General features: G+C 56.7%; 1 protein-coding gene and 1 long non-coding RNA gene across 3 annotated transcripts; one reads left to right on the forward strand and one right to left on the reverse strand.

Annotated features, from left to right (window-relative positions):
- Positions 1 to 816: 816 nt before the first annotated feature.
- LOC142058131 (uncharacterized) lies at positions 817 to 6,286 on the reverse strand. 2 transcript variants are annotated; one of them, XR_012660862.1, is made up of 4 exons: positions 5,919 to 6,286; positions 4,946 to 5,101; positions 4,453 to 4,739; positions 817 to 3,883 (listed from the first exon to the last, which is right to left on the reverse strand). It is a non-coding gene; the product is annotated as an uncharacterized LOC142058131 (long non-coding RNA). The 2 variants fall into 2 exon arrangements; XR_012660861.1 differs by having other exon boundaries at positions 817 to 4,739.
- GCHFR (GTP cyclohydrolase I feedback regulator) lies at positions 3,116 to 11,623 on the forward strand. Its single transcript, XM_075095300.1, has 3 exons — positions 3,116 to 3,231; positions 6,282 to 6,376; positions 10,752 to 11,623. Exons 1-3 carry the CDS (start codon positions 3,196 to 3,198, stop codon positions 10,873 to 10,875), a joined length of 255 nt encoding a protein of 84 aa, XP_074951401.1. The 5' UTR covers positions 3,116 to 3,195; the 3' UTR covers positions 10,876 to 11,623.
- The last annotated feature ends 208 nt before the right edge of the window (positions 11,624 to 11,831 follow it).

An 11,831-nucleotide genomic window follows, 5' to 3' on the forward strand; every position in this document is an offset into this window, starting at 1 on the left:
ACTGCTTCCTCATAAAAACGAGCCCACGGCTTCATGCCCCAGAGCAGGAGCAAAGCCCACAGCTTGCAAAGAGCTAACGCCGTGTATCGGCCACCTCTTCGGTGACTGGGGACACTCGAGAGCAAAGGCAACGGCTTCTGCACGTGTCGAGTTGCCGTCCAAGCTCTGGGAACAGCAACCCCTTTAATGTGGCGAGGGCTGCTCAGCCCCCGAGCAGAGTTGCTTGCAGGGGACTTGGCCCGTCCGCCAGCGAGCTCTGGGACTGGAAACGTGCCCCGAAGGACGGTGCCCGGCTCCGGGAGCAGCGATGGGGCCGTGGAAAGCGGGGAAGGTCCACACCTCCCTCTTGGCTGGCTGGGGCTTGACAGCTGCTGGGAGTAAGGGGCAAATGCACAAAAAGGAGGAGTTCAGGAAAGCCCAAAGCTCCCGAGTGATGTAGCAGGGGGGAAAACGGTTATTTTAGCGAGTGAACCATTCACAGGACTCGTCGTGGTGCCAGGGATGTAAAGAGCGCCAGTTCTTGGGTTGAGATTGTGGTATTTTAGGTGGAAATAGACCCTGTGTGAGGCGAAGAAGGCAGGAATGGCCAAATAACCAGCCCAAGCCTTTGGGGTTTGAATTTCTCCATTCCGCAGCAAATGCAGCGAACGTGTGGGGCAGTTCCGTCTCCAGGGCAATCCTCCAAACCCGTGGTCTGTAAGAAATTGCTTCTACCAGGATTATTGAAAGTAGAAATGCCACCTTCCGGAACAGCCAAAGGAAAACCAGTGATTCCTTTACCACCCTCTGCAGCGTATTAATTACTAGCTAAAAAGATGGATTAAACGTCTTTTATTACTGCGTCCCAGGTACGGAGCTTCTCAGCAGCAGCCTCAGCTAACAGACGGTACCATTTAATCACCTCTGTAATAGGCCCGCGCGGGGATTTCTCCCTGCGGTTGGCCGCAGCCGTCAGCGGTTGGCTCATCCTCCGCAGCGCCATTCACCTTCGAGAAGCAAACCCACAGCTCAGGTTCGGGGGGTGCTCGCCCGAAGGCGCTGCCCTCCGCCCAACCAGGAGTATTCTGGGCAGGAGATTCAACTGGGTGCTGCAGAAAGAAGAGGGCGTGAATTAAAAAGCCGCTGCTGTCAGAAGAGGGAAGATAAAGCTCTTTATATGGCCCCTGCCTCCCGTAAGCGTGGGTAACGGGATGGTGATTTCTGGCACAGCCAAATAACGTTTTGCTGTCTTTTATCTGAATTTCTGGGGGAGATTCAAAGCCGGCCGCTCCCACAAACCCCTGTTTCTCTCCGTGTCCGACGAGGGCCATGAGCAGACTGCCCGGAGCCAGTGCCAAAGGGTAATGAGATGCTTTTGGATGATGGATGGTACCGCTGAGATATATTGCACTGTATTTTATAGCTCGCTCTCACGCCACTGCAGGGCTGAGCGCCCTGGCTGCCTCCCAGATTTCAGTATCTCATCAGAAAATTCAATACTGAAATAGCTTTCATTTTCCTCTCTGATTTCCCGGCACTCCCCAGGAAAGAGCGGTGTAGGGGCCAGAGCGACCAGCGAGAGCGAGAGCTGGGCAGGCTGCCACGCGGTGAGCACCCTGGCTGCCTTTTGCTTTAATTCGTGGACAGACCGAAGGGTCTGGGTTTCATATCTGTACTATTTTCTGCAGCCAGGGGGAGGGTAACCACAGGCCCACGGTCGCAGTGAGACCGCCCGGCTGAGGTCCCTGGATTTTGGGACTCCTGTGGAAATCAAACACAACCCAGGTGAAATGCACAGGAGGCAGCGTTTCCTTTTCATTAGCTGGGCAACAGAGGCAATAACATGTTAATTTGTCACGCTAGAAGCCAAACGCAGGTTTACACTGGAAAATAAGAGTGATTCGGACTGTTCTGGCAGTGGGGATTTGGGTAAGGCCTCCTTAGAATGGAAATGGCCTAAATGAGCTGATGTTTAACCCGTGGCGTGAGGTGTCCCACATACAGCTCAAAATGAATATATTTGAATATTTGGGGCACATTTTAGGCAGCTGATAGCATCAACCGCTGTTGGTTATATTCTTTTATCATGCCAAACCCAACAAACACGTTAATAATAATGTTAATGATAAGGGTTAGACAGGTTTGGCTTTGTCGGAGTTTCCTTTACCCTAGCGAGCAGAAATGTTAATTTTCTCCCTCGCTCCCCATTGGAGTTAACCAGTAACTCGGGTCACGCAGGAGGGACGCAGCATAGCGCAGCCCAGGCTCTCTGGCCGGGAACAGCCGCCTTCCGCTTTCTCCTGCACTCATTTCTTTCTGAAGTTTATTAGCAAGATGAGGAATTTATTATGGCTCGTTAATAGTTTCGGGCGAGCTGCACGGAGAGGTCTCTGTTCAAGATTTGAGCCCAGGGAAATGTTATTTGCTATTTATGGAAATATGATTTGCTTTATACGTGGTTTTCAGACTGGTAGGGTGGGTGTGGAGGGGGCAATCACTCCATCGGCATCTACAGAGGACGCACCTCTGCCTGACCTGGTCTCAGGAAACGAGCTTCTCAAATTTGGAAGGGATTCAAACCCCCATGTTTCCACATACAAGCGCAAGAGCTGGTAGAAAAATGATTTTTTTTCCCAGTGTGCTGGTTATGCCAAACACCCTGCTTCGGGGGATTGCTCGGAAGGGACCCTTGGGCAGCACCTGGGATGCTCTGCAGGGTCCCGGCTCCGGGTCCATCACCTCCCAGGCCTCATTTCCCGGTCCTTTATCTCCCCGTCGTTCATTTCCCCATCCTTCGCCTCCCTGCCCATCGTTTCCCTGTTCACCGGCTCCTGGCCCTTCGTCTCCGTGTCTATCGTCTCCCTGTCTGTCTTCTCCTTGTTCAGCACCTCCCTGTCTGTTGTCTCCCTGTCCGTCACCTCCCGCCCGCCACCTCCCGTGGGATAACACTGTCCCCCGTGGGATGACGATGCCCCCCCTCGGCCCCACGGCGGGCGGGGCTGGGTGCCCCGTCGGGGCCGCCCCCCGGCTGCCGCTGAAACACCCCCCAAGTCCCTCGGAGCCTCCGGGGGCCCCCCCCTCCAGGGCCCGGGGCGGGCGGGACGCGGCTGCCGGGGGACGCGGGGGCGGGGCGGGGGCGGGCGGGGGCGGGCGGGGGCTGGGGGCCGCCCCCGGGCACGGCCCCCCCCCCCGAGCGGCGGCAGCGGGAGCGGAGACATGCCGTACCTGCTCATCAGCACCCAGATCCGCATGGTGAGTCCGCCCCGCCGCCCCCCGGCCCCCCGAGCCGGGCAGCGGGCGCTGCCGGGGGTGGGGGGCGCGGGCGGGGGGCGCAGCCGCCCCCAGGACGGGCCGGGACCGGCGGGGACAGCGGGACGCATCGGTTGCACCGGGCACCGCTGCCTCCGGCCGCCCTTGCTGCTGTCCCGGGCCGGGCTGCACCTGCTGGGGCGGGGGTGGGGAGGGTCTGGGGGCGATGCCCCGCAGATTTGGGGTCCCCCGGCACGGCCCTGCTGCAGCCGGCGCCCGATGCGAGGTGTCCGGCACGACCGTGCTGGCACAACCGCCCTCGCACCTCCCGGCCCCCCAACCCTTCGGCACTGCGCAGGCAGCAGGCGTCGGGGGCGAGGGGAGCCCCTTCCCCCCAGAACCCTCCCCTCGCGGACAGCGAGAGACAAAGCGAGGGAAACTTCTTGTAGGGTCCCAGGAATGTCAAAGAAACTCATCTCTAGCCACGCATCCTCGCCGTAGGTTTTCCCTCCTCCCCGAATAGCCGTTTCACGGTGGAAAACGCCGCCGGGGCCAAAGGGCAGGGCATTGCTGGCAGCGGGGCTCTTGCAGCAGCCCAGGCGGCAGCAGGGACCTCTGCCCGAGGCCTGGGCTGAGACCGCAGCCTGTTATTCTCCTATAAAGGCATAAAGGAAATGTTACTTCCTAACGATTGCAGCATCTGTGGTCCACGGAGCAGGCGCTGCTGACCTGCCGTCAGCCGGCACGTCCTGCCAGGGCTGCAAGAGCAGAGCAGTGTGTTTGCCTGGGCTTTTTTTTCCTTTTCCCAGCTCGAAGGGGAACTATGTGCCTGACAGGCAAACTGTGACGTTGTGGTTTTGCGATAGGAAGGGGGTAATGCTGGAGAAAGCAAACCAACGCGCTGGCAGGAGGTTGGTGAAAGGCGCTGCTGCCGTCGTTGAAGATGTCCCGTTACACGCCTTGAGCCAAGCGAGCAGCGAATCGAGGAGGACGCGTGGGGATGCTGCGGCACCCACGCACCTGTCTGCAGTGATATTTGGTGTTGTAGAAGTTGACTGAGTGATTATGGGCCGAGGTACAGAAAGCGCCGCGTGGCTGGGGTTCGTGGCCCTTTAGGGAAAGGCAGGAAGCAGGGCGGGCTGGATTATCGTAGCTCAGCACGATTCCCCCCCCGGAGACTTTGCAAACTCTGCTCTTTAGCAGGGCAAAGCAAACATTTCCAACCTGAAACGTGGCACTGAGCCGTGGCTGGAAACAGCCCGTCCTGCTCCAGCAGGGGGTGGTTGACTTTGCTGCTTTTCCCTGGCAGCAGCCGGGGCAGGGACAAGTTACCCCATCCCGTGGCACGTCTTCCCGGGGGTCACGGTGCTGGGCTGCGGCAGGGGGGCTGCACAGGGAGCAGCGAGCTGAGAAGGTGCTTCCTCTGCTCCAGTTTCTGTTCCCTCCAGCCCTCCGGGCGGCAGAGCATGCTGCACGCTTGCACAGCTCGCTGAAATGTTCGATCAGAGGCGCTGTGGAAATGTTTCTAGTTGGGATCTGATGGAGGCTCATGGTTTACGCACAGTTTGCCAGCACCAGTTTGTAGATAGATGCTGTCAGGGAGGGATTTCACCCTCCCCGCTTTCCCCCAACCAGCTATCTCAGCCCTCCCAGCCAAGCAGAGACTCCCTGCTTTCCCCGCTGTCAGACTGTCCGGCCGCTTCGTTGCTACGCTCACCGTGGGTCAAGGTGCGCAGTCTCCCATCCTGCGGCGCTCGCTCCCGGGACCGAGGGCTCCACACCGCAACGGCGGAGCACGCGGCCCACAAACCTCCACGTGCGGCCTCTGCTCGAGGCTCGGGGACCCTTGTCCTGGCCCGGGGCTTTGCTTTCTCTGGGGGGTGATAGAGAAGAGAGGGGTCAAAAAGGGTCTGGGTGATAGTTAATATATTTCTGAGATTATTTAGGGTTGAGCATCCCTTTGCATATTATAAAGTGTTGATAATAGTGTGATGTAGGGGCCAGTGGATGGGGGACGTCCCTCGGGAGAAGAGTTTCCACTTGCAAACTTTTCCTAAGTAGCGTAAGAGGAGGCTGGAAAGGAAACAATTGCTCCACCTATTCAAATCAGTTAAACTCGCTATTTTCAGGGATAGTACGAGGGTGCAGGGGTAGGTTTTGGAGCATGGGGCATCTCCGCATCCCGATCAGTGCAGAGCGAGGTGGGTGGGTTGTGGGGCCCACGACGGGGGTGTATGTGGTGTCTCTCCCTGTCACCAGCCTCGTAGCTACGGGCGGTGTTCAAGGCTGTGTTTTCTGGCTCTTCCAGCCTCGGTGTGGTGGGGCACTGGGTGCTGCCCCCCCCCGGCTGCTCCCTGGCTGTGCTGGGGGTGGGTTGGGAGGGGGTGACCGTTGCGGATGTCACGTCGGCGCTGTCATTGTCTGCCGTGCCCTGGAAAACCTCCAGCCCAGGAATATCTCATAAAATAACGCTTTTGGAGCAGCGTGCAGCAATGTCCCCGTCCCCCCATATGACGTGTGGGAAGTCTACCTGATGGCTCCGGTGGTGAGATGACTCACGTCTCCGACTGCCTCCCCTCAGCTCCTCTGGTCTCCTGTCGCTTCCAAGGGAGCGTGACTGCCCCTCGTCATCCCATGGGCGCTCATCTGCTCCAACCACTCCGCGGCACCTCCCACCCCAATCTCCTCACCCTTCCCGGCTAGTGGAGCCATTCCCAAAGCTGTCTTCTACCAGTCCCTGACCAGCTGGGGATGCTCATTTCACGGTGAAACACACAGATTTGCTGGTTTTGCACGACGAGGCTGTGAGCAGCACCTCGTTGCTGTCCTACAGACTTCCCAGTGGCGGATCCCGGAGGACCAGAGCCACCGTGAGCTCAGCCAGCAGGTGGCCCTCCAGGAGCAAAGCCACCGAGGTCCTCTGCTGGGACCGGCCGGTGGCTGACAATAATTCCCTTGCCAGTAAAGCTCCTCCTGGAGCTGCCCCGGGGAGCGGGGAGGGGGTCGGCCGCGCTGCCGCTCACAGCTCACCGCTCTGCTGCCTTTCCCTGCAGGAGGTTGGCCCCACCATGGTGGGGGACGAGCATTCGGATCCCAGCCTGATGAGCTACCTGGGGGCCACGAAGAGGAACATGCTGGGGAACCACTTGTAAGTCCTCCTCTGCGACGTTTCAGGCCCTCCCTCCCCCCTCCGTGTTTTCCTGAGGAAACTGGGAACGAGTTCACTCCTTGTATCTCCATGGCACCTTCCAGCTGCACACTTAATCCTGGGACTAGTTTGATGCTGGAAGGGCACACACATGTCCTTGCCCCTGCCTGTTAATGCTCACCTAAGGAAATGCTGCCTGATATTTCAGTTAGTTCTTTCTTTTTTCCCTTGCTCTGACCCCATTTTAGCACCTCACCCACCTCCTCCCCCCTCCTTACCCTTTATACGCTTGGGATGCTCTGGCTGTTACCCGACACATGCCCTGGCTGAAACAAAACAGGCACAGTGAGCATTTGAACCTTTCTGCATAACTTTCTCTGCCTTTATCCCACCCTTATTCCTTAAACACAAACCTCCTGTGTCTTGTTATCATTCCCAGCCCTGAGATGCTCAGAAGCAGCTGGCTCCAGCCCCTCCTCTCACAGCCTTGCTCTGACTGTGGCCTTTTTTAGTGCCAAGCTTCCCAACACGCTCAGCCGCAGCCTGTCCCGTCCCGTCCCGTCCCGCTCTCTAGTGCAGTTTGAGGTTTCTCCCTGTCACCGAGCATCCGAGCCAGCCTCTCGCAACAGCTCCTGAAGCTTTTCCTTGGGCTGCTGAGCCCCAGGGTTGGAGCTGCTTCCCTGACCCCAACCCATTAGCCTGCGTGTTCCCAAACTGTATATATTTGGCGCTTCTCCACATCCCCGTCTCTCTCTGCCCACACCGAGTTTGACACCAGCCTTCATCAAAGTGGAGACGTTACCAGCATGTTCTTTACATCTTGGCCCACTTCTTTTTCCTTTTTTTTCCCCACTTGATATCTCACATCTTGTTTTGTTCCAGGGGGGAAAAAAAAACCCCAAACCCCACAAAGCAAAACAAAGCCCCAAATGGGAATTGAAACAACAGAGAGGAGCGGTTAGGTTTCTGCCGAAGCTTGCCCACTCGCGCCATGGCGCAGAGGAGGAGTAGGAGGAGAACCAGGCGTGAAACAGAAGGGGCCTCTCGGTCCCAGTATGTTCTCAAACTTCCATCGTCGGAGCTGGGAAAACCCACCCACGCGGTACCAGCCTGGCAAACGTCAAGGTCTGGGTCCTCAACTCCTGCAGCGTTAAAAACCTGAACAGGGTGGGAGACTGTGAAGAAAGGGATGAAAAAAACCCCACTGAAAGCCCCCTGTTAAAGAGAAACCCTTCCAAAGGCAGACTCAGGCCACTGCCAGCTCCCCCCGCCTGCGGGAAGGCTCATCTCAGGCCTCCCGTCACTCATCTCCCCGCCGAACCGCGCCGGGTGGGTTTGCCGGGCTGAGCCGTCCCCACGCTGCTATTCCCAAGGCTGTGGGTGGCCGGGAGATTGGCAGCAGCGTCAGCTTCATGCTGCTGCCTGCCGAGCGAGCGCGGGAGCGGGCGGGAGTTATGCAATGAGGGAAGGGAGACCCGGGTGGGGGGGGCGGAAAAGAGGAGGCTTCGAGAAGGAAGCAGCGCTGCTGGCTCCTGAGAGATGGGGCAAGGATCCCTGGGATTCGGGTGGAAAAGGAAGGCAAAGAGAGATAAAACGCCTCCGTGGTGGCAGCCGGGGAGGAGATGCGGCGTTATAAGGAACCAGGGTCCCACGCTTTGCTTGTTTGGGAGAAAGGACCCGAGCTGTCTGTGCAATCTCACTGGTGGATTCACCACCCTTCTTCCCTCCCTGTGGCCTGGAACATTTCGAGCTCCCTCTTGCCCCACCTTCGGTATGGCTTGTGCTCCGCTGCATCCCCGCGGCGCGTCTTCCCCATTTGTGCTTGAGCAACAGGGGGTGGAGAAAACAACCTGGCTGGAATGTGGCTGCTGACACCCCCGAGAGGCACGGCAGCATGCCAGCGGGGTGAGCCCTGGGCGCCGCTCTGCCGAAAACCCCAGCCAGGGACGAGCGCTCCGGCGCTTGCACCGCGGCCGAGCAGGGCTTTCCATCCATCCGACTGCAAGGCATTGCTAGCAGTAAACCCAGCTATGGGACGCCCTTCCTGCAGCACCGTGGGCCCCAAAACCTTAAACGTGACCTCGGAGGGAGCCTGAAAGAAAGGGTCTAAGCGGTAGGGACCTGCTGGGGCACTGTAATATGCAGGTGAAGTACTTAATTGCCTCTAATGAGAGAGAGCACCGCTCCTGTTACGTAGCTCTGCACTAGCTACTGCACGTGGCGCACAGGCATGCACTGTCCCTCGCCCATCTGATGTGCACAGGCAGGGCCCCGGGGGCGTCTGGGCTTTAGCAGGGGGGAGCTGGGCTCTGCCCCAGCCTGCGTGGGGCCGAGGACCAAAAGCCGGACTCCTGGCTGCTGCAGAGGAGGGGATTCTTCTGGGCCCACCCAGGTGGACGTGCACGCGGGGATGACTGCTGGGCACCAGCCCCGGCTTCTCCTGTAATTATAAAGGCCGTCGGCACTGTTTGGTCTTACACGGAAACTGAAGCCTCTCTGTCAAATCTGGGGAGTTGAGGTCTGAGGCACCTGCTAATACTTTAATTTAGCTGTTCCCTGGGGCACAGGCAAACCCCATCCTCTAGGAAGATAAAAGGACAGCTGGGCAGGTATCACTAGGAGGTTGTCTGCTGCGTCGCGTGCGGAGGACGCTCCTGCCCAGCTCAGTCCCATCCCCGTGCACGCTCATCCGGGCCCTCTGGCTTTGGCTCACCTGGGAGGCAGGGCAGTTGGGGTCACACACTGAGCGACGTGCAAGTGCAGAATCCAATCTTGGGTGACTTTGCTGGTCCCTGCTGGCATTTAGGTGTGAGGAAAGGCTTTGCAAATGTTCCCGGCCACTCCATCCCGATTCAGACCGGTTGCACACGGAGACGGCGGCGTGTTTGACAGGCACTGCGTGTAATCTTTTGTTCCACGCAATACAGAGCTGTGTTTAAAGCCCTGGGCAACTCAGCTTTCCTGCTGCTTTTAGTTCAGCAACTCGGTTTTTTTAGGTTGCTACAAATAACAAACAATCCCTGCCTCGGCTCCTTCCTCTGCATAAAGGGAATAATGTTTACCAACCCCAACATGTGAATCTGAAGGGTACGAATGTGGCAAGCCTCCTGGAGAAAGCATTAAGTTCAAAGACACTTATAATAATACACATTATCTTTACACCACATCTATAATTATAGCAAAGTATAGTCTGTCTTGAGACACCGAAAAAAAGCTTTCACATCTTGGTGGTGTTTCGTGCTTTAAAAGCACTCACCACTCCATTAATGTTTTGCAACCTTAGCAAGAGCAACTTTGGAAATGCTTTGCGATTTTTTTTTTATTGTTATTAGTATGAAAATCAGGAAAGTCTTTGTTAAGGTGCCCAAACAAGATCACCAATGATCCTGTAGCCCGTCATTATCAGCTTATCTGGCACAGTGAGTCATCTGAGAGCTAAACTATCATGAAGCTTATCCCATCTGCTTGAACAAATACTGCATCCAAAAAGACTGCGTTAAAGGAACAGAAAGGCTGCCAAATCCAGCGCTGAAGGTTACGCTTGCCATCTCAGCTCTGCGCCTTCCCCACCTAATTCAGCCCTTTTCGTGCCCGTACTCCGCAGTCACCCTGCTTGCTTTGCGGTGGGAGCAGCCTCACAGCCCTCAAAGCCTGCGGAGAAGCAGCCTCAGGGATGGACAGCTTCTGCTCCACATGCACAGAGCCAGCAGAAACCGCGCAGGAATAAAAGCTGGACAAAGATCCCCAGCGTCAGTCCCCAGACAGGCACTGCACGCAACTGCACGGAGTTGCCGGGGCAGAGAGGAACCTGTGCTCCCCTTATTTGGCAGCTCTGCTGAGGACTGATGACTCTGGTTTTTCAAAAGCTTGGTACTTGGCTGAAGGCAGCCGTTTTTTCCACCCCACAAAATTCACGCACAGGCTCTCAAAACCACCCAGTTTACAGACACGCTCTGACATAGGTAAAACATTGGTGTCTCATTCCTTAGAAACACCTGAATCATTCTTCCCTGCCTTGCAGAGATTATCCACTTTCTCCATGAATTCCCAGCTGCAAATACTTGTCAACCCTCTCTGCTGCAGCTTCAGCCCAGTTAACCGAGCAGCACGTGGCCTCGGACAACCAGTCCCCAAACCAGGTTTCAATTTAACACGACCTTTCCCCTTTGGACAGGCTTCTTCCTTGGTTCGGTAGCCATGGGCTTTGGCCTTCCCCCTCCGATTAACCAAGACGTTGCATCGCACAGAGAGCACGCCAGATGTGGTCGTTGCAGCCTCTTGTATTGGTTTAGCAGTGATGCAGAGTCACTTCCACAAGGAAATTCTCGTCTCTTCCTTCTCCACCTCATTTTATTTTTCTCTCTCCTGCTTGCAGCTGGGAGTACTACGTGAACGACGCACCGCGGATAGTCTTGAACAAGCTGGAGACCTGCGGGTACCGGGTGGTGAGCATGACAGGCGTGGGCCAGACACTGGTGTGGTGCCTCCACAAGGAATAGCGAGGAAGGCTCCTGCGTTCCACCTGGACGAGACCCTGCTGGGAATCATCTCGCACAGGACCCACAGCAACCTTTTCCCCCGTAATTCCTTTCTGTCCCAGACTGCAGGCACTCGGGCGTGGGGGGGAGGAACGGTACAGAGGCAAAACCTGACCCAATGGAAACCTGCCATCCCTGCCCTTTCACAAGGCCAGGGGGAGGAAGGTATGCCCAGTCCAGGTAAAATCAGGCATAGGGAACAGATGGCTGACTCTCTGCCTTATTCCGAATCTGGCAAATACCATCTCTTTACGTTTTAATCATCTATTTAGCATGCATTGGAGGAAGCTCAAGTAACAGCCTTGTCTGCCTGTTCCTCAGGGCCACCCCAGAGAGGTACGTGCTGAGCCGTGAGTTCAGGGCATGCCTTCTCCCTGGCCGTGGGGGCAGGCCAAGCACAGGTGGCAGACTAGCTCGTCCCTGAAACGTAAGCGGGAACTGCAAAGCCTACACAGTCCTTCCTTCAGCAAGGCTGGCTCCTCTCCCAAACGGGACTGTGGCTAGCAGCATCACGAGGCCTTCAGCCCCAAGTGTGCCATCGGAGCGTAACACGTTCCTGCGATAGCCTTAGAGCAGCACAGGAAGCTCTTGTGAACGTTCTGGGTATGGGCTCTGTAATCTTAGCAGCAGCAGCTGCAATGCTGGATTGTTTGGGACAGTATCAATCCTGCTGTAGGGGTAACACCAATAAAACATTTATCCAAAGAGACCAACATCTTTCCGTGGGTTGTTTTAAACAGTTACCAAAGCTTTCAGGATCCACAGCTCCTGAACAAGCTTTCAGGAATTAAAAGAAGCTCCAAGCTATGGTGTTCTGACCTCTCACACCCTATCCTCTGGGACGGGGCAGCTGCTCTGAGTACACAGACTGACAGGTTAATGCACTTACTTCGAAGCTTATGCAGCTATTTTTCCCC

Source organism: Phalacrocorax aristotelis, chromosome 5, assembly GCF_949628215.1.
Source record: "Phalacrocorax aristotelis chromosome 5, bGulAri2.1, whole genome shotgun sequence".
NCBI lineage: Eukaryota > Metazoa > Chordata > Aves > Suliformes > Phalacrocoracidae > Phalacrocorax > Phalacrocorax aristotelis.

Excerpts from the sequence above, each read along its gene's own strand:
- GCHFR (XM_075095300.1), top strand. The coding sequence starts at position 3,196 with ATGCCGTACCTGCTCATCAGCACCCAGATCCGCATG. Across the intron at positions 3,232-6,281 it reads TCAGCACCCAGATCCGCATG|GAGGTTGGCCCCACCATGGT; the intron begins GTGAGTCCGCCC and ends CTTTCCCTGCAG. Across the intron at positions 6,377-10,751 it reads AACATGCTGGGGAACCACTT|CTGGGAGTACTACGTGAACG; the intron begins GTAAGTCCTCCT and ends TCCTGCTTGCAG.